Below are 20829 nucleotides of genomic sequence, written 5' to 3'. Positions count from 1 at the left end.
TGAAAAAGCCCAAACTCCTAAGCCCAGATACGGCCCACTACGCCTCCCTGCTGCCACACTAGCGGAGCCACGGCGGCGACGACGGCGCGGGCGACCACACCTAAACCTTCCCCAACCCCTCCCCGTCGCCGCCGCCGCCGCAGCCATGTCCCAGAAGAAGTCGCGCGGCGGGGCCGCCGCCGGGGACGACCCCGACGAGCTCTCGCGCTCGCCCCTCCAGGCCGTCCTCCTCGCCGACAGCTTCACGCTCAAGTTCCGCCCCATCACGCTCGAGCGCCCCAAGGTACCGCATCCCCCCAAACCCTACCTCGGGCACCCGCCGCCCCCAATCCGCCACGCGGCACCTGAATTGCGCTGCCCCCGCAGGTGCTGCTGCCGCTGGTGAATGTGCCGATGATCGACTACACGCTGTCCTGGCTGGAGACCTCGGGCGTGGAGGAGGTCTTCGTCTTCTGCGCTGCGCACGCGCAGCAGGTCAAGGAGCACCTGGCGGTGGCAGGCTGGTCTGGGAAGCCCGCCGCCCGGGAGATGGCCGTCACAGCCGTCGAGTCGCACGACGCTATCAGCGCAGGCGACGCTCTCCGCGTCATGTATGGCCGTGGCGTTGTGAGTTTCTCATCTCCACCCTTCCTGTGGATTGGAAAAAGGACTGCAGTATTAATTGCAGTGTCTGTTGCTGTTACTGCTTAACAATTTGTCTTGGCCGGTTGACTAGAACTGATAGTGAACATATGTAAAACTGAAGCCTGTGGTGTCATTCCAGTTCATTCAAGGAAGGAAAGTAGATATAAATTGTATAACTTCATGTCATTTCAGGTCACTCCAGTGGCATCCCATTTGGTACTAGTTGCCTAAGTAGTGTGGACTTGGGAAGTAATTACAACCAGCAAGAGATTGTGATGGAAAAATCATGATATTATTTTGTAGTCAGAGAAAAAACCTAGCATTCATTTTTCTGTCTAATGGCTATTACCCAAAAAGGTTGTTCAAGGTTTTAACTATAACATCATACTAAACACATTAGTTCCGCTCAATTTAGATATTTTTCAAGCGCTTAACTCTGATTGCCGTACCTGCTTAGCAATAGTATCACATGCCTTTTTTTCCCCTAATAGATGTCGCCTGTGTCTCAGTTATCGTAAGGCATATATAGTGCAGTCTTATTTTCCTGTTCTATTCTCAGTTATTGTAACACATACTGACAGTGTGCCTGGCATTTCGTTTACGCTTTCAGTTGTTTCATGCATTCGTCACTTTTATGCAGATAAATGGTGATTTTGTTCTCATCAGTGGTGATACAATCAGCAACATGAGCTTAAAAGATGCTCTTCAGGAACACAAGGACAGAAGGAAAAAAGATCCACTTGCTGTTATGACTATGATTATAAAGCATTCAAAACCTTCAACCCTGACGCACCAGACACGTTTGGGCAATGATGAAATTTTTATGGCGATAGCTCCTGAGACAAAGGAACTACTTTATTATGAGGATAAGACAGATAACTCACACCTGTGCGTGGCAATTGATAAGGATATACTGGCCAATAATCCTACTCTCCAGTTGCATAATAACATGGAGGTCTGCTTTCAAACTTGTTAATTAAACAATGGATATGTTTTTCTCGAAGCTCACTTTTTGCTATATTATTGAGGCCATGATTCTCCAGTACTTCAAATCTTGTTTTATTGATCTTCGTAAATTCACCCTTTTTTTCCGACAGGATTGCTATATTGATGTCTGCTCGCCAGAAGTCCTTAGTCTTTTTACCGATAACTTTGATTATCAACATCTCCGGCGTCATTTTGTAAAGGGTTTACTAGTTGATGATGTAAGTCTGTTCACCACCAGTTGACCTATGTAAGACAAGAAAACATGATACTTATTTTTAGTGCAGTATCATGAGTGCCATCTCTGCTATCATGTATCTTCTGTAACAATCAAACGACATGCCAATCCTTTCAGATTATGGGTTACAAAATCTATACTCATGAAATACGCTCGAGCTATGCCGCAAGAATAGATAGTTTCAGGAGCTATGATGCGGTGAGCAAAGATATTATACAAAGATGGACATACCCTATGGTGCCTGATGTGTTATCCTTTGGTAACTGTCATGAAATGAAACTACACCGCCAAGGAATTTACAAGGCATCAGGTATGCGTAATTGCGTAATGAAAAGAGCTGTAAAGATTTATTTCTGTACCTCGTTTGATATTGTTCCTTGAATCATTCTTTGAAATCTAGATGAATTTATCAAATCAATATGTTTAATTTTGAATGAAGAAATGGTTGCAGATATTAGTTCATACTATTATTAAAATGCTTTGTTTAAGGTACATAGGCTGTTTTAATCTGTGAGTTTTGGGCATGAATTTTTACCTGTCATTTAGGTCTATAGGTATGTAATCTTTGATTCCTGTAAATTATATAGCAGCACTTTATTACATATGAATTGTTCACATTCATCACATCTATTCCAGATGTTACATTGTCACATTCTGCACACATCGGTGCAAATTCTGTTATTGGCAGTGCGACAAGTATTGGAGAGCAGTGCAAGATATCAAATTCTGTAATTGGGGAAGGTTGCAGTATTGGTAAAAACGTTCTCATTCACGGTTCCTATATTTGGGATAATGTCATAATTGAAGATGGGTGCAAAGTTAGTAACTCCTTAGTCTGTGATGATGTTCATCTAAGGGCAGGGGCAATTGTTGAGCCTGGCTGCATATTGTCATTTAAGGTATGTTGCTATATATTACACCTCTGTGCTATTCACTTTTCCTTTAGGAACAGACTATAAACCAGTTGCAATTTTCTATCCAGCAGCATTGTGGATATTGATCACATTCTTATTTGTATAATCTTAGATTAAAGTTGGAAAGAATGTTGTTGTCCCTGCCTATTCGAAAGTGTCACTACTTGAGAAGCCTTCAAATGAAGATAGTGACGAGGAACTTGAGTATGCTGACACCAATTCTGTAGTTACAGATAGTCCACGTAAGTCTGCATACCCTAAAATTTCCATTATTGCTCATACATGCCTTTTCAATTTATTCTTATGATGATTTGAACCTGTATCACTCATGTTTTACTTAGCAAACTGGCTTTCTGTATTGCAGCCTTTTCCAGCATGAAGAGTAATGCCGACCATCCAACCATCATTTCTGAAGATGACGACTTAGGGGCATCTGAGGTATTCCTCTATTCTTAGTTGATGCTGTGATTTTTGCAATGCGTGCTTGCCACTACTGTGGTTGTCAGGATTATGTCCATGCACCCTGGTGATACATTTGCCATGTCTTGATCTTATAATCATTTTTGGTTTCTATCTATGATATTGCTTAGACCGGTACTTCTGGTGTCCTTGGTTACATATGGGCAAGTGGTGATACTGGAATTCAGGACAAGTGGAGACAATCAATTGCTCCGGTTCCTAAAGAAAAACTTGAAGAGTTGCAACATGCTATTTTTTTTGACGATGACGAAGGATCAGAAGAAGACTTGAACAACCGTCCATCTGAAGCAGACCGTGACAATGATTCGGAGATCAGTGTTGTTGAGGATGATGATTATACTAAGTTTGAGAAAGAGGTTAGTAGCATATAATTGGGATTCTCATACTACTTTTGTCTTAACTTTGCTGATTGGTTTACCCTACTTAGGTCGAAGAGACGTTCCAGCGGGCACTTGATGGGGTTCATCAAGATAATTTGATACTAGAAATCAACGCTCTCAGGTATTCAATGTTCAAAAAAGCGGAAAGCATAAGTGAAGCGGAGGCCACAGCTTAGAGCAATGGGCGCTTAAGCATTTTTAAAAATTGACCAGAAATTGACTGTTTTTGAATAATATGCACAGGAAGATAGGAAAGCTAGCACATAGGTAATTGGAATAGCATCTAAAATGTAGTTCAAACCATAGCAAATACAAATCAGGTTCACACAGCAAGCAAAATAACTAGGATGCAGTTCACTTCAAATAGGCATAGCCTAACAGAGATCATGTTGCCAGAATCTGAAGGAAATAGTTCCTGAACAGACCCTAATAATAAGATAAATGGCATATATTGCCATTATTGTGCAAGCAGCCAAGCAGAAGTAGTTCAAAAACAGCCAAATTCTGGTCAGATTTAAAAAACAAACGCTTAATCTACCGCTTAACGCCAAAGCGAAGCGTGTTGCCAGCGCCCAGCGCTTTTAAGCATCGCTTAAAAACGCTTTCTTGAACAATGGACGTATTTGTGAATGCGTTGTAAACAATTATGACACATCCATTTCTGCAACAAGTAATTCGGGACGGAGGGAATAGGGCTGTGCATTCGGTCTAACCGAACCGATCGGTCTGGTTTTCCAAGTAGCAAAGATTTTCGGTTTCTTTAATATTGCGAACCGATCGGTCCCTGCACACTTCAGGAACCGGCCTTTTTTCAAACCAAAACTTCGGTTTGGTCATTTAAGCTCAGATCAAACAGTACAGTGTCTATTTTTATATTGTCAGAATGCCACACGTTCTAGCACTGTTGTATGGCTAGTTGCTACCTTTATAGTGTTGCCCACACTGCTTTCTCAATAGCTATTCCAGGTGGTACTAAACGAGCAGTTATTTTTTTTTTGAGTAATCTCACCAACTTTATTGATTGAAGGTGATGTTCATAGGTACAAGATTCGGGTTGATTGTGTAACTGTGTATTTTGTATGGGCCGATTGTTGTAGTACTACTTTTGGGCCATACCAAACTAGTACGTGAGAAAAACGGAGAGAGTGAAAATAACCAGCGAGACCCATACCAAACTAGTACGTGAGACGGTGAGAATAACCAGTGAGGATCTTTAGAGCTGTGCTATCAGGAATTCAAGATGAGATACAATCACTTCTTTTCTTATGGAACATTGAACTAACTAGGAGTAATATTCCATATACAATTTATTCTGCAGGAATATTGCAGCCATGACACACTGTAAAACCAAATCGCAAACTGTTTTTGCTGGCAATGTTCATTAAGCCTGTGAATTTGGATTAACACTCTGTTTCCCAAGCACTAGCTTTGCTTGTATAGAGTATAAAAGTTCTTTGTTGTGTCTTCTAATTTTATGGCCTGTCGATAATTAACGGTGTCTTTGATTTCTGTTCAGATTTTTCTAGTTGTATAAAATGTTTTGTCAAATCAACCTTCACATCACCAATAGAGTATGCCCATTCTGTAGTTTGTCTATCTTGTTATTGTGTTGTTTTTCTTGTGTTTTTCTAATGATTTTGTAGTCATAATTCTGATTGTGTTGTTTGCAAATCTGTGTTTATTTTTTCAGGTTGTCTTATAGCCTTCAACACGCGGATTGTGCTGGAGCAGTTTTCTATTCGATCATGAGGGGTGCATTAGTGGCTGCACAATCTACTAATGGTACGATTCTAAGCATACTTTGTAGTTCTATGAACCATGATGCAAGTCAGATTGGAATAATAATTTTATTATTAGCTAGGATATTTGGTCGTTTAACCGAAAGAGAAAAGAACCAGTTCACAGAGGATCTTAGCATGGTTATGCAGGAAGCCCATATGCATTACGTTTCCTCTATTCCAAAGTCCAAACATGATAGTTTTACCCTTACTGTGGAACTTTGGGGTCATGCGCTTTTTTATATGAGGTGCTTTTTCCTATAGCTGTTAGATCTCATGAAAGGTAATAAAAGCTTATTTGTCCTGCTTCCCCATCTTTTATAGATAGTCTTCTAAAGAAAACTGCCGACGCACTTACCAAGTGGAAGGATCTTTTACGCAATTACACCAAGACGGTTGATGAGGAGGTATGGCTCGACGATATACTGGATAAATACCATGAAATCTGCATGATTAACATCTTCTTGAAACTTTGAACTTGGTTCTGCAAAAATACCATCAGGTTTAATGATTTTAAAATGTTTTCGTGTCAAGTGTGTTCGTTGTCAGGTTTAATCATGTCAGTTTTCTTCCAGATTGAGTCAGCATGGGTTGCTTTGTCAGCTATTTGAGCTTATGCAAATTGTAACTGAAGTAATCGTATGCAATTATTTGGCCAGATGAGATGTTGATCTGCACTTTCTGCATATAGTATGGCAATTTTGAGATAGCTCACCGTTCTTGCCATGTAGTTGCATATAGTATGGTGGTTGTGGTGATTCGATTTCGAACTTGTTCTGTTGGTGCATGACAGACTCTTGGAAGGGCCTCTGCTGTGGTTGTGAAGTTTTAGGTCCAGTTTGAAAACAAGGGTCTCCCATGTATTTTTACGAAAGAAAGAATCGTTGACCTCATTTCTCCTTTCTCGAGGGAATTTCTGTGTTATTTTTTGACTGATTGATTTTTTTTCCATTTGATATAAATGAATTGTTTCGTGATGGTGATGCAGATGGAAATACTATTGAAGTTTGAGGAAATGTGTCAAGATATCACAAAAGAATTTGCTCCACTATTTTCAAAGGTAAAGAAGTACTATTAATTACAGACAAGTTTCGTTGTATTTTTTATATGGATATGTATATGTAGTTTTGTTTGCACTGCTGGGTGGTGTGTACTATATGAGAATTGAGGATCCCTGTTTTTGTTGGTTTTGATAATTTTGTATTCAACGCAGATCTTGCCTTACCTCTATGATAAGGAGGTAGTCAGTGAAGATGCAATTTTGAGATGGGCGGAAGAAAAAGAAAATGCTGACGAGTCCGATAAAGTCTTCGTTAAACAGTGTGATGTTTTTATTCAGGTATATGGGCTCTACTAAGCTGAGTTATGTTTTTTTTTTTCATTTTGCGTAAGATTTGCGGAACCAGTACACAATTATCAGTTTTTCATGGCTTTTTCAAGTCATTATCTTTCTGTAGTCGCCCTGCCTGATCTCAAATCTTCTATCAGAGGAAATGATTTACAGAAGCATGATTCCTGAACTGTTACTATGTATATTGATTTATAAATTTAGCTGATTGTATGTGTAATAACTGGGCTTGTTAGCATCTGTTGGGTTGGCAACTTGGCATAGCAAAAACTCACATTCTGATATGACTTATGTTAAGCATTACGTACTAATTTCTCACCAATTACTTTTCCTTGGCAGTGGCTCAAGGAAGCTGAAGAGGAAGAGGACGACGAGGACGACGAAGAAGAAGAGTAGAGTCGGAGATGATGCGCAAGCCTGGAGAGGAGTGCAGCGTTGTTGTGCGATTTGGGTGGTTTCCCGGTGAGTTTGCACCCGGGAAGTTTTGGAAGGCTCGAATTTGTGTGTACAACATGACTCCAGTTTTGTTTTCCTATAACCAACCAATCGGAGGGGAAAAGAAAAGAGGGGAGAGAAAGCATTTTCGCGCGCGGGGCGGACACCGCAATGGACCCGCAGAGTGTAGATATGTTACATAACCCTTCCCGGCTCCATGACTTCAGGCGTGCTTTGCTTGGCTGACGCTTCCATGAAGGAAAGTCTGTTTGTTTTACTTACTGTCCATGTGTTCCCCTTTGCACCCAGCCAGCAAAATCTTTAGCAAATGCTTTACCAAGATATGGCTCCTCTTTTATCTTTCCGCTGGGGAGATGGATGGATGGATTGTGTAGTGGGGAGGAAAGGGAAGCAGCGGCAGCGGGGTGAGGGGGAGTGAGTCTCCTCCTCGCGCAAAAGGCGGCAAAGGGATCATGTGGGCCGCGTAGATCCGCCACTAATCTTACCTCAAAAGCGGCACGGTTCGCGTTAAAGCACGCCGTTTCTTTCTTTTTTTTGCTCCGATCCCGCCTAAAGCCTCGTCGCCCCCCCCTATCCAGCTTTGTTTCAACCAACTGAAACGGGGGTGAATCAGGTGACTTGGAAAACAACAACAAAAACGCCCCCAAGGTGGAAAGGAAAGCCCCTGTTGTAGGAAGGGATGAGCAGGGACTGCGCTAAGCAAAGTCTCTGCATCTTGCTCCCCATGTGCAGTCTTAGTTTTATCATCATGTCCACTTCCCTGTTTATATATTTTCATTTATAATCTTCCGGCTGGGGTTTGCCGGGAGAGAATGGCATTTCGAACGTTTTTTCCTTGCACTTTTAGTTGTATCGGGTGGCGGGTTTTCAGGAAATGTCATTCTTTTTTTGGTAGGATGCAACTTCTGAGGATTTTTTTTTTTTTTTTTAACAAAATGCCATGTTGCTCTGGACAGAATGCCATCCCTCGACCAACTAAAATTGCCATCACAACGTTTGCAAACCCTCCCCCTCCTAGCGAACATCAGCCAGACGAGAGGGTCATTTTTAAATTGGGCATGTTGTTTAGTTGCTGAGATGGTTACTTTTTTTCGAGGGAACTTTTGGGATGGTTGCTTTGATGGCGAGAAGCTTCCTGCAATGCCCGTAGGCTCGTCTCGTCTAACCTCACCACCTAACGTATAAGATGACTTGACCATGTTTATTCGCGAATCAGCATTGCTGACTGGACGGTATCCACCTTTCCCCTGGCACGTAGAAGGACTCGGCGTACTCGGAAAAGAAGACAGCATTTTGACTTTGATGTGAAGAGCACGTGCTCGTTTCAAACCACCTAGAATGTTCCCTGCTTGGCAAAATGCTTACGAAGGATGTTCCCTCGATAACATTTGACACTCCAATTGTTTATTTAAAATTGAGATCATTAAATCATAAACAGCCTGGCACTCCAAACCTGTCTCAAACGTTCGAACGGACGGTTCGGTGAGTGACCAGTCAGAAAAATCCGACCCACACGGACGCCTCAAACGGGTCTCAAACACCTGGATTGACCGACACTCCTTATATCCGGTCCAAATATGGGGAGGCACGGGCGCGACTGAGTGCGTCCTACACGAAATCGTCCATAAATCCAACGGTCCGACATAAGTCTTCTCAATAGTCGTGTGGCGCCGCTCTGGCGGGCTGTCTAGTGCCCTAGCCCGGCTATTTAAGCCGACCGCCGGCACCGAAAGCCTACGCATCCACATTCCCCCCTCTCGTCAGTCGTCACTTTCCACTCGCCATTTGCCACCGGTAGTAGCCATGCCCCATTGCCGTTGGGTAGCGTATCTAATGCCAGAGCACCGGGTGCAGCTCCTTAAGCACATCATGCCAAGGTGCGAAGCTTGGATCGCCGCGATGCTACCTCCGGATGGGGTTGATCCGGAGGAGGACTTGGAGGAGGAGGAGGTGGTGGGGGAGGACGGGAAGGAGGAGCTAGAGGAGGAGGAGGAGGAGGAGGAGCACGAGGAGGACGTGAGGGACGTTGGGGCCGCGTATGTGCAGGCAAAGCAGCATGCGATCTTTGATTTCCTTCGGTCGGAGTCGGTGCGGAGGCTAAGCGCAGCCGTCTGTAGGAGGCGGAGGACGCCGCGGACGTCGAAGAGATGCTCGCGTATATGAATGAGGAGGAGCCGGAGCCCTCCGGGACACCCAATTACTTGGCACCCGGCACAAACGTCATGGACACATCTCCGACGATAAAGCTTAGTTTAGCCTAGAATGGTAGAAGGTAGTATGGAGCAACTATTTTGCATGGGTTATATGAATATAGAAGATGAAATATGATGTGATCGGATGCATATCACCAAGTATGAGGTGTGACCCGTTAGTGCCGCGAATGGGTCAGGTCGTGCCCGTAGGCGTTCGAGGGCCGGATTTGTCAAATCCATCTGTAGATGCTTTTAAATCCGTCTGTAGATGCTCTTAGTGTCTCACACAAACTTCATTTTATTTTATTATCTTCTTAAATTACCACAACTACTTCTTCCATCTCAACATACAAGTACATATTTTTTTCTTTGCGAAAAAGCAAGTAGTACAAACAAACCTAAAAAATAAGATAATTACACTGAAGTCCTTGTGGGCTGATCTTTCTCCTGTCGAATGGATTGATGGCACAACGCCGCACGCCGCTCCAACGCCATAGCCAAGCTAACATTGTTGATTGCTGGCTGAAAGTCATCAAGGCCATGATCATGTTGTATCATCGCCTTGACGAAGAAGCCATCGCAATCGAAAGAGCCACATGTCCAAGAGACTGACCTCTGAATAACCATCTATCTACGCCACGGAACCACCACCTCATGCCCCCCCCCCCCAAAATCTTAGGGTTCCTTTGCCTCTTGCCGGCGCTGCCGGCGGTCTGCCTCATCTCCAGTGGCCTTAAGGCCATCGGGGCGTGGTGGATCTCAGCCCTTGCCGGTGGAAGGACTCCGTCTTTAGATATTGTTTTGAGTGTTGCTAGGGTTTGTGTCCTGTTCGGAAAGGAAAGACAGTGGCAATTCCCTGAAGATGAATAAGGTTCCCCCAGCCTAGCCTTCGTTCCGATTATGCGTTTAGCATCGTCGATGGATGTGTGGAGGTGTGTCTTCATTGCATCTGCTCGGGTCATTGTTTCTATACTTTCATGTGTTTTGGGGTTCAATCCTTCCGATCTACGCTACTCTTCATCACAACGGTCAGGGGCGGAGCTCCCTGTAGGACGAGGCAGGGTGCCCGTCCTACCTTGATTTTACACAAATATATTCATACATGTACGCATACATCGGCTAGTTCTACATGCGTATCAATTGAGCGCACACGACACACACATGACACAAGGAGAACCCTAGCGGCTAGCCAGCGACAACAATCGGCAGATGAAAATCGTTCAGCGGAAGGGACATCTTACACATCATAGTAATCAAGGGGTCTAGGTCACGCGCACGCAGCATGCAGACGCAGTACAGTACATCATGCGGGAGGGACATGATAGAACTTAGCAGCACATCCACGTTGCTGATTGCTGGTGGCGCCGGTGAAGGCAAAAAGTAATGGTGACTGTTAGAAAGGAGAAGCAATTTTTGAAATCAAAGTAGAGAGCTATATATTTCTACATTTTTCTTTTTGTGAATTATGATGCAAATTTTCATATAATGGCCCGGCAATCTCGATGGCATTAAAGCCTCATTACCTTTATGGTTTTAGGTTGAATATACTTGCTTTATTATTGTATTTGATGATTCAGCTTAGAATCATGTAAAATTATTAATGTGTACACGATATATATTTTGATATTGCACAAATCATTTTTAGGCTTTAGTACCACCTTAAATTATTTTCGTCCTCCGTCACTGGCGGCGGTAGTTGTTTTGATGCGTTGGTCTTATGGGGTCTTAGCACGATAATTTTCCAATTGTTTATTACAACAATGTTTGTCCGGCTCCGGCAAGGAAGGGATAATTGCGGCGGTGTGCCTTCGACTTGCTCAGTGCTTGTAGTTATTCCTAGGTGGTCTACAGATCTACATGCAATTTTTATTATTTCTAGTTTTGTTGTATTGCCATGATTAAACATGAATAGATTGAAAGTTTTTTTTGAAAAAACCCTTGCAAATATCACAAGCCTCACACGCAGCAACTTAGCTGAGATGTGGCAGAAGGACCCCAATGCGGGAAGCCACCACGCAGACAAATCCTGCAAACCCTTGTTTCACTGTCCAGAACGAGCAACATGAATCTACTCCCGTGAATCATCCACAAACAATACCATCGAGATGGGAAGGCTCTAGGAAAAAAGTCTAATTAATTTTACCCACGCAGCCCCGCCTCCTCAAATATACTAGGGTTTCTCCACCTCCCGCCTGCGCCAACGCTGGTCCGCCTCGTCTCTGGCGGTCTTAGGACCATGGGGGCACGGTGGATCCTGACCCTTGTCGGTGGGAGGTTTTTTTTAAGTTTTGTTAGGATCTTTGTCATGTTCAAGAAGGCGAGATGTCGACAGCTTTTTGAAGATAAAATAAGGTTCTCCCCGCCTAACCTCCATGCCGATGATGTATCTAGCACCATCGGTGGACGTGTGTCCCGAGTGGATTTGCCTTTGGTGGATTTGCTCGGATATGTTCGTCGTTTGTCTACGTTCATGTGCTTTCGGGTTGGATCATTTTGATCAACGTTACTCTTCATTGACGGTGGTTGCTGTTTTGGTTTGCTGGTCCCACGGGACCTTAGCATGATGACTTTTCGCTGTCAACTACAACATGTTTCGTCCAGCTCCGATGAGGGAGGGGCGATGATGACGGCGTGTCTTTGGCTTGTTTCAGTGCTTGTAGTCGTCGTTAGATGGTCTATGAATTTGGATGTAATTTTTGTACTACCATGTTTGAAGATGAATAGATTGAATGTTTACCTGTAAAAAAAAGTGACTATAATTTTGGTCAAGCCCTTTTATGAAATGACTTAAAGGCAGAAGAAAATATGATTTACATTTTGATGAAACGACGGAAGTAGTATCTCGCACGGAGACAAGATTTGGATGCAAATTCAAATATTACACATTCATGAAGTTCTCATGTTTGTGAATTACAGAAAACTATCACATGGATCCTTAGATTTGTAGAAAACACCAGCTCATATTTTTTTTTTGCCAGAAACCATGGATTCTCGATCTAACCTTCTAGAGAAAACATTGATCGGTCACTCCGGGCATGTTAACCGCAATTATGACATGTGGTGCCCACATTTGAGGACTTGTGTAACGATTCACAATAGACAATGTTAGAATGGTTTCCATCCCCCAAAACAACCTCCTTCCCAAAAAGAATCTCCCACCCCTACTCCGATCCAGTTCGGGATCGGCAGTTTCCACATGCCACCACCCTTCCCTTCCCCTTCTTGCTCCACTGTTACGCCCATCATAAAGGAGGCGGTGAACACCTTGGTCCAGGCCGCGATGACCTGGGCGGCGGGCACCTCGGCCAAGGCCACGACAACGGGCAACGCGAGGAACGACCGCCCGTTGCATCACAACTTCGAGCGTCGCCATTGAAGCTCCATTGCAGCGCGAGTGAAGCTTCATTGCAGCGTGGGGCGCTGCAGTGCAGGTCTTGACGCCGACTGTGAAGCTCCATTGCAACGCGAGGGAAGCTTCATTGCAGCGAGAGGTGCTGCAGTGCAGATCTTGACGACGCCGGTGAAGCTCCATAGCAACCACCTGTGAAGCTCCAATGCAGCCGTCGGTGAAGCTTCATAGTAGCTCGGGGCGCTGCATCGCTGCTTTTGGCGCCGTCGGTGAATCTCCATTGCAGTCGCCGGTGAAGCTCCATAGCAACACCGGGGGCCCACACATGGTCCATGGCAACACCGACGACGCTCCATTGCAGTATCTACCGACGGAGCGCGGCGGCCAACGCATCTTATTGCAGCACCGGCGACCTGACTGCAGCCGCCTACGTCACCGTCGACAGCTGCAGCGCAGGCGGCTCTTCATAGCAGCAGCAGCTCCCCAAATCGGGATGGAGAGGTCAAGGACGAAGGAGGACTTGCAGGGGGAGGGGGCAGTGGGAGAGAAAGGGGATCAGGCTGAGGGATGAGGATGACCGGTTTACAGAGAAGATAAGGTGTAGGACGAGCGGTGCGTCGGTCCCACAAAACACGTGTCGACCAACCGAGGCGGATCATTCGGTGGATTTGAAACGTTTTCCTTAATTAGGCGGGTAACGTCGGATGACGTTTGATGGTGGCTGCATGCATGGGTGCAAGATCGTGCTAGCGATAAGCAGCCGTGTCACCAACCAGCCTGTGGACCGACCAGAAAGGGCCGGAGATCCCTCGGACGGCCGGACGGAGTACGTGCGGGCCACACCACACCGGCTCCGGAGCGGATCTCCCGCTGGAACACCACCACCACTGCACCCCTTTACGTTTTAACAAACCCAGATCCGAGTCAGCAAAGCTCCCTACCCATCCATCCATCCATCGCTAAGCTAACCTCCGACCGAAGCTCGAGCCACTCACTCACTGTGCCGCCGTGAGCCTTAGCCCTTAAGCTTCTCTCCCTCTCCCCCGCGCCGCTCGCTCGCCATTATAAGAACCTCCCACCCAGCGCCGCCATTTCCCAATCCATCCATCGAAGAATCCACGCGCGTGCGTGCTCCGTCGCGGCGTCAGCTGAGGAAGCTTTTGCGGGCCAGCGCGCGTGCTTTGTGATTGCGTATTTGCGTGCGTGTATGGACTGTGCGGCGGCGGCGGCGGCGGCGATCTACCGGCTGCCGGAGCAGTGCGTGGCGCACGCGATCGCGATGACGACGCCGGGCGACGCGCTCAGCTCCTCGGCCGTGTCGCCGGCGTTCCGGGCCGCCGCCGACTCCGACGCCGTCTGGGACCGCTTCCTGCCGCGCGACCACGCCGCCGTGCTCGCCCGCGCCGACGACGACGATGACCGCCGCGACTGCTCCAAGTCCAAGAAGGAGCTCTTCACGCGGCTCTGCAGCCGCCCGGTCCTCCTTGATGGCGCCACCATGGTACTTACTCCCTCGCATTGTTGGTAATCGATCGATCGTTAGTGGAGATGAGTTAAGCTGCTAGCTAGTTGCTGATCGATCGTTGTTGGCATGGGGTGCATGCGCAGAGCTTCGGGCTGGACAGGCGGAGCGGCGCGAGATGCTGGATGATGTCGGCGAGGGCGCTGAGCATCGTGTGGGGCGACGACCCCTCCTGCTGGACGTGGACCGCCGACCTTCCCGGATCACGGTAAGAACGTGCATTGCTTCTCGATCGCTGTGTACGTCTTCATGTACGTACGCGGCAGATGTATATCACTAGGTTGACTACCTACAAAATAGGAACACGCCATGCATCACCATGCACCGTTGCATGGCTACCACCGCAAAGTAAGTTTCTAGCAAAAAATGGTGCATGCTTTGATCGATACGCTGGAGCAAAAAGGTTGTCACTTTGTAGAAAACATGCTACTAGAAGATGGAGTATAAAATTCCACGGGACTAGATGCAAGAGCCGACATTAGTCCAAAGTTACTTGTCTCCTAAGTACCGCGTCGATCGGGTGCATGCCACTACCAACCAAGCAAATAAAATAAGGAATCACTTACTATAACCTAGAGCGAACAATTCTTCTCACGCCTTATAACGTGCTCTGAACCTCTGACACGTTCCATGTCTTCTTGTTCTGTTCAGACACGTCGTCCCTCTTACGAAACTGTCTTTTTATACACGTACGAGTCGATGCAGTATCAGCTTGCATGCATGCACGTACTCCTACGTGCATGTTCGTTCGTACGTGTCTCATGTGCGTTACCTCCGTGTATTTCTAGGTTTCCTGAGGTGGCCGAGCTTGTGGACGTGTGCTGGCTGGAGATCACCGGGAAGCTGCAGCTCTCCCTGCTCTCCCCACGGACCACCTACGCCGCCTACCTCGTCTACGCCATCACCGACGACTCCTACGGCCTCGAGTGCAACATCGGCATGTTGCCGCCCAAGGCCACGATCACCGTCGTCGTCTCCGGCAACGGCACCAAGCCGACATCGACCACGTCGACAGAGAACACTATATGCCTGCAGCACATGCAGGGGGAGGAGGAGACGGCGATGCATCGGCGAAGGCAGGAGTACGTGCGGCCACGGAAGAACTACGGGTGGAAGCTTGTCAGGGAGGCCGACATGGACATCAGGTGCCCGCGACGGAGAGGGGACGACGGATGGACGGAGGTCGAGCTGGGCGAGTTCGCTGTCGCCGGCGAGGAGGACGGGGTGGTGGAGGTGAGCCTCAAGGAGGTGGAGTGCCAGCGGTGGAAGAGAGGGCTCATCGTACAGGGCATCGAGATACGGCCCAAGCATACGAACTAATTAACTCGATTGCTTTGCTTGGAAAAAATATATGCGTGCGGATTCCAGAGCAAATGATATATTAGTGCAGGAACTAATGTTGAAATGTTCGACGGATCATACTCTATACGCCCGTCTTTTACGTGGTTGCATGCATGGGCAGAGCACACGAGTGTGTGCATGCATGCAAGAAGCATATGTGTGTGTCCCTGTCGGATTAAGGCACATGCATGTGTTGATGCATGGGTCCCGGGCAGTAGAGTTGTTGCCGTACCCTGCAAAATTTAAGCAATTCATCCTTTTGTTGACCATTGGACAAATTATTTACAAATGGTTCACGTATTGATGTGGTATATATTGTTCTGCTCCGACGAACCTTTTTTTCTTCTTCTACACGAAAGAGGCCAGACAAGCACTCGCTCGGCTTTGTAGATAACAAAGCATAAATTCAACTACACGGCTGACCGATACAAGGCAGTGAGTAAGCCCTCTTACAAATCAAATTAGGATAGCTAGACAACCAAAATCACACTGAAGAATACCAAAGGTGAAGACCACAAGTAAAATGCTGAAAAATAGCATAGGACGGCCCGGCGAAACATCACCATGCACCCTAGGACACCCAAGCTCCACGATAGCGTCCCCATGAAGGAAGAAAATGCAAAGTGTCGTCAGTGTCGAGTTCAAGGTGAACACGTGTTTTCACCCGTAGCCGAGATACAATGACGCGAACTGCAACAACGTTTTCAACAGGAGAGTGGCACCCGTAGACGACACTGTCGTCAACGCCGAAGCACGAAACTTTAGCTCGCGGTAGCTCACTAGTACCATCAGAAGGCTCCTAAGACATCGACGGTGAGTGTAGACCTCCGGATCTAGGTTTGGGCATTGTCTCTGCCAAGGAGGAGGACAAGCCCGAGCTTCCCACCACCACCATGAGGCATGTTGAAACCAACCATGGGAACCTCGACCAGGGCCCACCGCCCTGACATCTGAGGCCCCAACACCAACCCACCCAAAACATGCATCGACTGCACATTGAAGGGACATGCGGAAAGGTCACTTCTTCCCTACCCCTAGGCAGCCCCGTGGTATCAAGGCACTACGCCCAAACCCTACCCCTGTGGGAATAGGGCAAGCCCTCTCCCGTCCAAACTAGGAGAGGGATTGGATCCACAACCTGGTGAAGGCAGATCCACGAACCATTGTGATGATCCAAGCATGGGATGTGTCTAGCACGACGACTTCGGCACATAGAGGTTCGGTAAGGATGGGTGCGTTGGGTGGGGGGCTCAAGCCAAACTTTCCAAAGAGAGATGGAGGAGCGGACATGCACCAATCAGTAATATGCACCAACCATAAATGTTACGTCTGTACTTAACAAATCCTTCAAAATATGCACTAATCATCATACTATCATCGAGTAATACATGAAAATATAACTGATCCTCATTTATCATTACAAATTTCCTCATGGACTGCTTCTGTGCTCACCTTCAAACCATCCCCACAAACCAAAACATGTGTATGCTCCTGTAAATATACTTTTTCTATATCTAGCAGTGGGGGATCATTTTCCAGGGAGAAAAAGTACTTGATAGCATCTGTCAAGCAAGATGATAGCATAGTGAAGGCTATGTCGATGAGCAAGGTATGTTGGCCAACACCCACCCTTTTATCTTACTTGCGAGGCTGCCCATACGAACAAGTAAAACCATGATTATGCAGTACATTGTCAGATTATCTTGCTGTGAAATTACTTGTTGCAATATGACCTACTAGTTGACAGTAAATCTGGGTATACCCGAAACATGCTCACAATCAAGTGTCAGATTATAACTTGCGCGGTGCTGCTAGATCGTAAAATTAAAGTCAGATCGACATGCGAAGGGTAGGGAAGGTCAATCTTACCTGCAAAGTGGTACCAAATGGGGCTGGAGTAGACTTGTTCGAAGCTGGCACCATCGGAGCTTCGGGCAGCGCGGCCAGGGATTGGGGAGAAGAGGTGCCGTTGTCAGACCTTGTTGTGGACGAACCAGTGGAGAATCGTGGCCGGAGTAGGGGGAGTGGGTGGCCTCGCGGATCCGGCCGATTTGACAACGACGGGGGCGGCCAAGGTGACGGCTTGGCAAACCCTAGCCATCGCCCTCCGCGTCGCTTCTCTGTCTCTGCAAAGAACGAAGTGTGGTGGGATTGGGAACGGGGGTGGGGTTGGGGCCATCGCTTGCTTTTCTCTCTGCCTACCACTTGTATAGGCCCACAAAAGGTACAAAAGTGTTGGGCCAAATCAGATGCAGATTTGGCAGCTTACCAATTCTGGCCAAACAGAAAAGATCCAGGACCACCAGAGGTGTGCTTTTGAAGAAAAGCTAAAAATACAGTGCTGTTCATATTGCATGTGCATGAGTCTTTCAGTACACGAGTTGATCTTGAATAATTTTCAGCACTCCATAGTATATATATGAAAATAATGGTTAACACATCAAATGGTAAACTATTAGATGCAAGTTTAAAAATATTTGTAAAAATCAATAATTGAATACTATGCATTTTTATGATTAAATTTAATAAATGTAACATTTTTGCAAAAACTGTGATAATTAAAATATTCATTGGTATTTTCACCAAAAAAAACCGCAAATGACTACTTATGGCAACCAAAACTTCGTTAGGGTTTCGATTATTCGTCTATTCTTTAGCATGCTGGTTCTCATAACGCCTTCGTCGGACCTTCTCTTTGTCCGACAAATTCCTGAGATATTGGCCTAGCGCCATGTGTTTCGCCCTCACACCATGCTTCATTTGATAGTCTCAAATACATAGTAAAGCATTGCAAGACTAATGTGATACCCTAAGGGTGTGTTCAGTTCGTGTCATGGGGTGGAATGGAACGGGTCCGACCCGTTCCTCATCCTCGTTCTAGTGTTTGGTTGGGAGGAGAACCGGAATGCCTTGATTCCTAGGAAGGGAATATTCCCCTGATATGCGGAACCAACGCATTCCTCCAAATCGGAGGAACCACGCGGAACTGCTCCTTCTCTCGTCTCTCTCCCTCCCTCTCGTCTCGTCTCTCTCTCACCGGCGGTCGGTTCCTACCACCCCCGCCCGTCGGTCCCTCCTCTCCCTGAAGGTCGGTTCGTCCTCTCCTCGCCGGCAGCAGCGGCCGGTCCCTCCTCTCCTCGCCGGCAGCAGCGGCAGGTGCCTCCTCCACCGGCGGCCGGTTCCTACCACCCCCGCCCGTCGGTCCCTCCTCTCCCCGACGGCCGGTCCGTCCTCTCCCCGCCGGCAGCAGCGGCCGGTCCCTCATCTCCTCGCCGACAGCAGCGGCCGGTCCCTCCTCTCCCCGCCGGCCGGTCCCTCCTCTCCTCGCCGGCAGCAGCGGCCGGTCCCTCCTCTCCCTGCCGACCGGTCCCTCCTCTCCTCGCCGGCAGCAGCGGCCGGTCCCTCCTCTCCCCACCGGCCGGTCCCTCCTCTCCCCGTCGGCCGGTCCCTCCTCTCCTCGCCTGCAGCAGCGGCCGGTCCCTCCTCTCCCTGCCGGCCGGTCCCTCCTCTCCTCGCCGGCAGCAGCGGCCGGTCCCTCCTCTCCCCGCCGACCGGTCCCTCCTCTCCCCGTCGGCCGGTCCCTCCTCTCCTTGCCGGCAGCAGCGGCCGGTCCCTCCTCTCCTCGCCGGCAGCAGCGTCCGCATCCCCATCATCTCTACTCTCCCGTGGCGTGAAGTGATGGCGACGACGAGATGCAGCAGAGGAAGATGAACAAATCCATTCCATTCCATCCCTCCAACCAAACATCAAAATGTAACCATCCCGTTCTTTTAAGTCGCTACTACCAAACACAAGGACGAAACCGACCCATTCCACTAGAATGGAACCATGACATTCCGTTCCACTTCGTTCCCGAACAAAACACACCCTAAGACATCACATCTTCTATGACAACCATGTATCGCTAGACCAGGGTAGGTGGGAACGTCTCAAATACATGGTAATGTTGGGGAACGTTGCATGGGAAACAAAATTTTTCCTACGCACACGAAGACCTATCATGGTGATGTCCATCTACGAGTGGAGATTTGGATCTACGTACCCTTGTAGATCGCACAATAGTAAGCGTTAAGAAACGAGGTTGATGTAGTGGAACGTCTTCACGTCCCTCGATCCGTCCCACGAACCGTCCCGCGATCCGTCCCACGATCCGTTTCGATCTAGTGCCGAACAGACGGCACCTCCGCGTTCAGCACACGTACAGCTTGACGATGATCTCGGCCTTCTTGATCCAGCAAGCAAGACGGAGAAGTAGATGAGTTCTCCGGTAGCGTGACGGCGCTCCCGTGGTGGTGATGATCTACTCCTGTCGGGATCCGCCCGAGCTCCGCAGAAATCCGATCTAGAGGTAAAACTATGTGGTATAGGTTTGAGTTGCACGTGGCAAAGTTGTGTCTCAAATCAGCCCTAAACCACCAATATATATAGGAGGGAGGGGGAGGGCTAGCCTTGAGGTACAAGGCCTCAAGGGTGCGCTGGCCAAGGGAGGAGGAGGACTCCTCCTCCAATTCGGTTTGGGAAGGAGGAGTCCTCCCCTTCCTTCCCACCTCCCTCTTTCCCTTCTTCTTTTATTTTCCTTTGGTATTTTCGTATGTGGTGCCATGGGCCCCTTGAGCTGACTCCACCAGCCCACTAAGGACTTGTGGCTCCATCCTAGTGCCTTGGGCTCACTCCTGGGTGGGTGGGCCCCTCCCAGTGAACTCCCGGAACCCATTCGTCACTCTCGGTACACTGCCGGAATTGCCCAAAACTTTCCGGTGACCAAATGGAACCATCCTATATATCAATCTTCGTTTCAGGACCATGACGGAAACCCTCGTGACGTCCGTGATCTCATCCGGGACTCCGAACAACCTTCGGTCACCAACACATATAACTCAACTATACTAAAACATCATCGAACCTTAAGTGTGCAGACCCTGCGGGTTCGAGAACTATGTAGACATGACTCGAGACACTCCTCGGTCAATATCCAATAGAGGGACCTGGATGCCCATATTGGATCCTACATATTCTCCGAAGATCTTATCGGTTGAACCTCAGTGTCAAGGATTCATATAATCCCGTATGTCATTCCCTTTGTCCTTCGGTATGTTACTTGCACGAGATTCGATCGTCGGTATCCGCATACCTATTTCAATCTCGTTACCGGAAAGTCTCTTTACTCGTTACATAATACAAGATCCCATGACTTACACTTAGTCACATTGCTTGCAAGGTTTG

General features: G+C 47.5%; 2 protein-coding genes across 2 annotated transcripts; both read left to right on the top strand.

Moving 5' to 3' along the window:
• Positions 1 to 94: 94 nt before the first annotated feature.
• LOC123401407 (translation initiation factor eIF-2B subunit epsilon-like) lies at positions 95 to 7458 on the top strand. Its single transcript, XM_045095194.1, has 15 exons — positions 95 to 283; positions 367 to 606; positions 1265 to 1579; positions 1722 to 1829; positions 1964 to 2156; positions 2483 to 2745; positions 2873 to 3002; positions 3125 to 3198; positions 3351 to 3596; positions 3668 to 3741; positions 5311 to 5402; positions 5723 to 5805; positions 6387 to 6458; positions 6612 to 6737; positions 7086 to 7458. The coding sequence occupies exons 1-15, from the start codon at positions 146 to 148 to the stop codon at positions 7140 to 7142; spliced, it is 2211 nt and encodes a 736-aa protein (XP_044951129.1). The 5' UTR covers positions 95 to 145; the 3' UTR covers positions 7143 to 7458.
• A 6280-nt stretch (positions 7459 to 13738) lies between these two features.
• On the top strand, positions 13739 to 15887 carry LOC123401406 (putative F-box protein PP2-B12). Its single transcript, XM_045095193.1, has 3 exons — positions 13739 to 14244; positions 14352 to 14473; positions 15054 to 15887. The coding sequence occupies exons 1-3, from the start codon at positions 13951 to 13953 to the stop codon at positions 15583 to 15585; spliced, it is 948 nt and encodes a 315-aa protein (XP_044951128.1). The 5' UTR covers positions 13739 to 13950; the 3' UTR covers positions 15586 to 15887.
• Positions 15888 to 20829: the final 4942 nt, after the last annotated feature.

The sequence above is a fragment of the Hordeum vulgare genome, chromosome 6H (assembly GCF_904849725.1).
Source record: "Hordeum vulgare subsp. vulgare chromosome 6H, MorexV3_pseudomolecules_assembly, whole genome shotgun sequence".
In the NCBI taxonomy this organism is placed as follows: Eukaryota; Viridiplantae; Streptophyta; class Magnoliopsida; order Poales; family Poaceae; genus Hordeum; species Hordeum vulgare.
The sequence above is the reverse complement of the archived record's forward strand: the minus strand, read 5'-3'. Positions and strand labels throughout refer to the sequence as shown.

Bases quoted from the DNA above. Each gene is read 5' to 3' on its own strand.
- LOC123401407 (XM_045095194.1), top strand. From the start codon at position 146: ATGTCCCAGAAGAAGTCGCGCGGCGGGGCCGCCGCCGGGGACGACCCC. The intron at 1,580-1,721 runs GTCTGCTTTCAA...TTTTTCCGACAG, and splicing joins AGTTGCATAATAACATGGAG to GATTGCTATATTGATGTCTG. The intron at 5,403-5,722 runs GTACGATTCTAA...CATCTTTTATAG, and splicing joins GGCTGCACAATCTACTAATG to ATAGTCTTCTAAAGAAAACT.
- LOC123401406 (XM_045095193.1), top strand. From the start codon at position 13,951: ATGGACTGTGCGGCGGCGGCGGCGGCGGCGATCTACCGGCTGCCGGAG. The intron at 14,245-14,351 runs GTACTTACTCCC...GTGCATGCGCAG, and splicing joins TCCTTGATGGCGCCACCATG to AGCTTCGGGCTGGACAGGCG. The intron at 14,474-15,053 runs GTAAGAACGTGC...GTGTATTTCTAG, and splicing joins GCCGACCTTCCCGGATCACG to GTTTCCTGAGGTGGCCGAGC.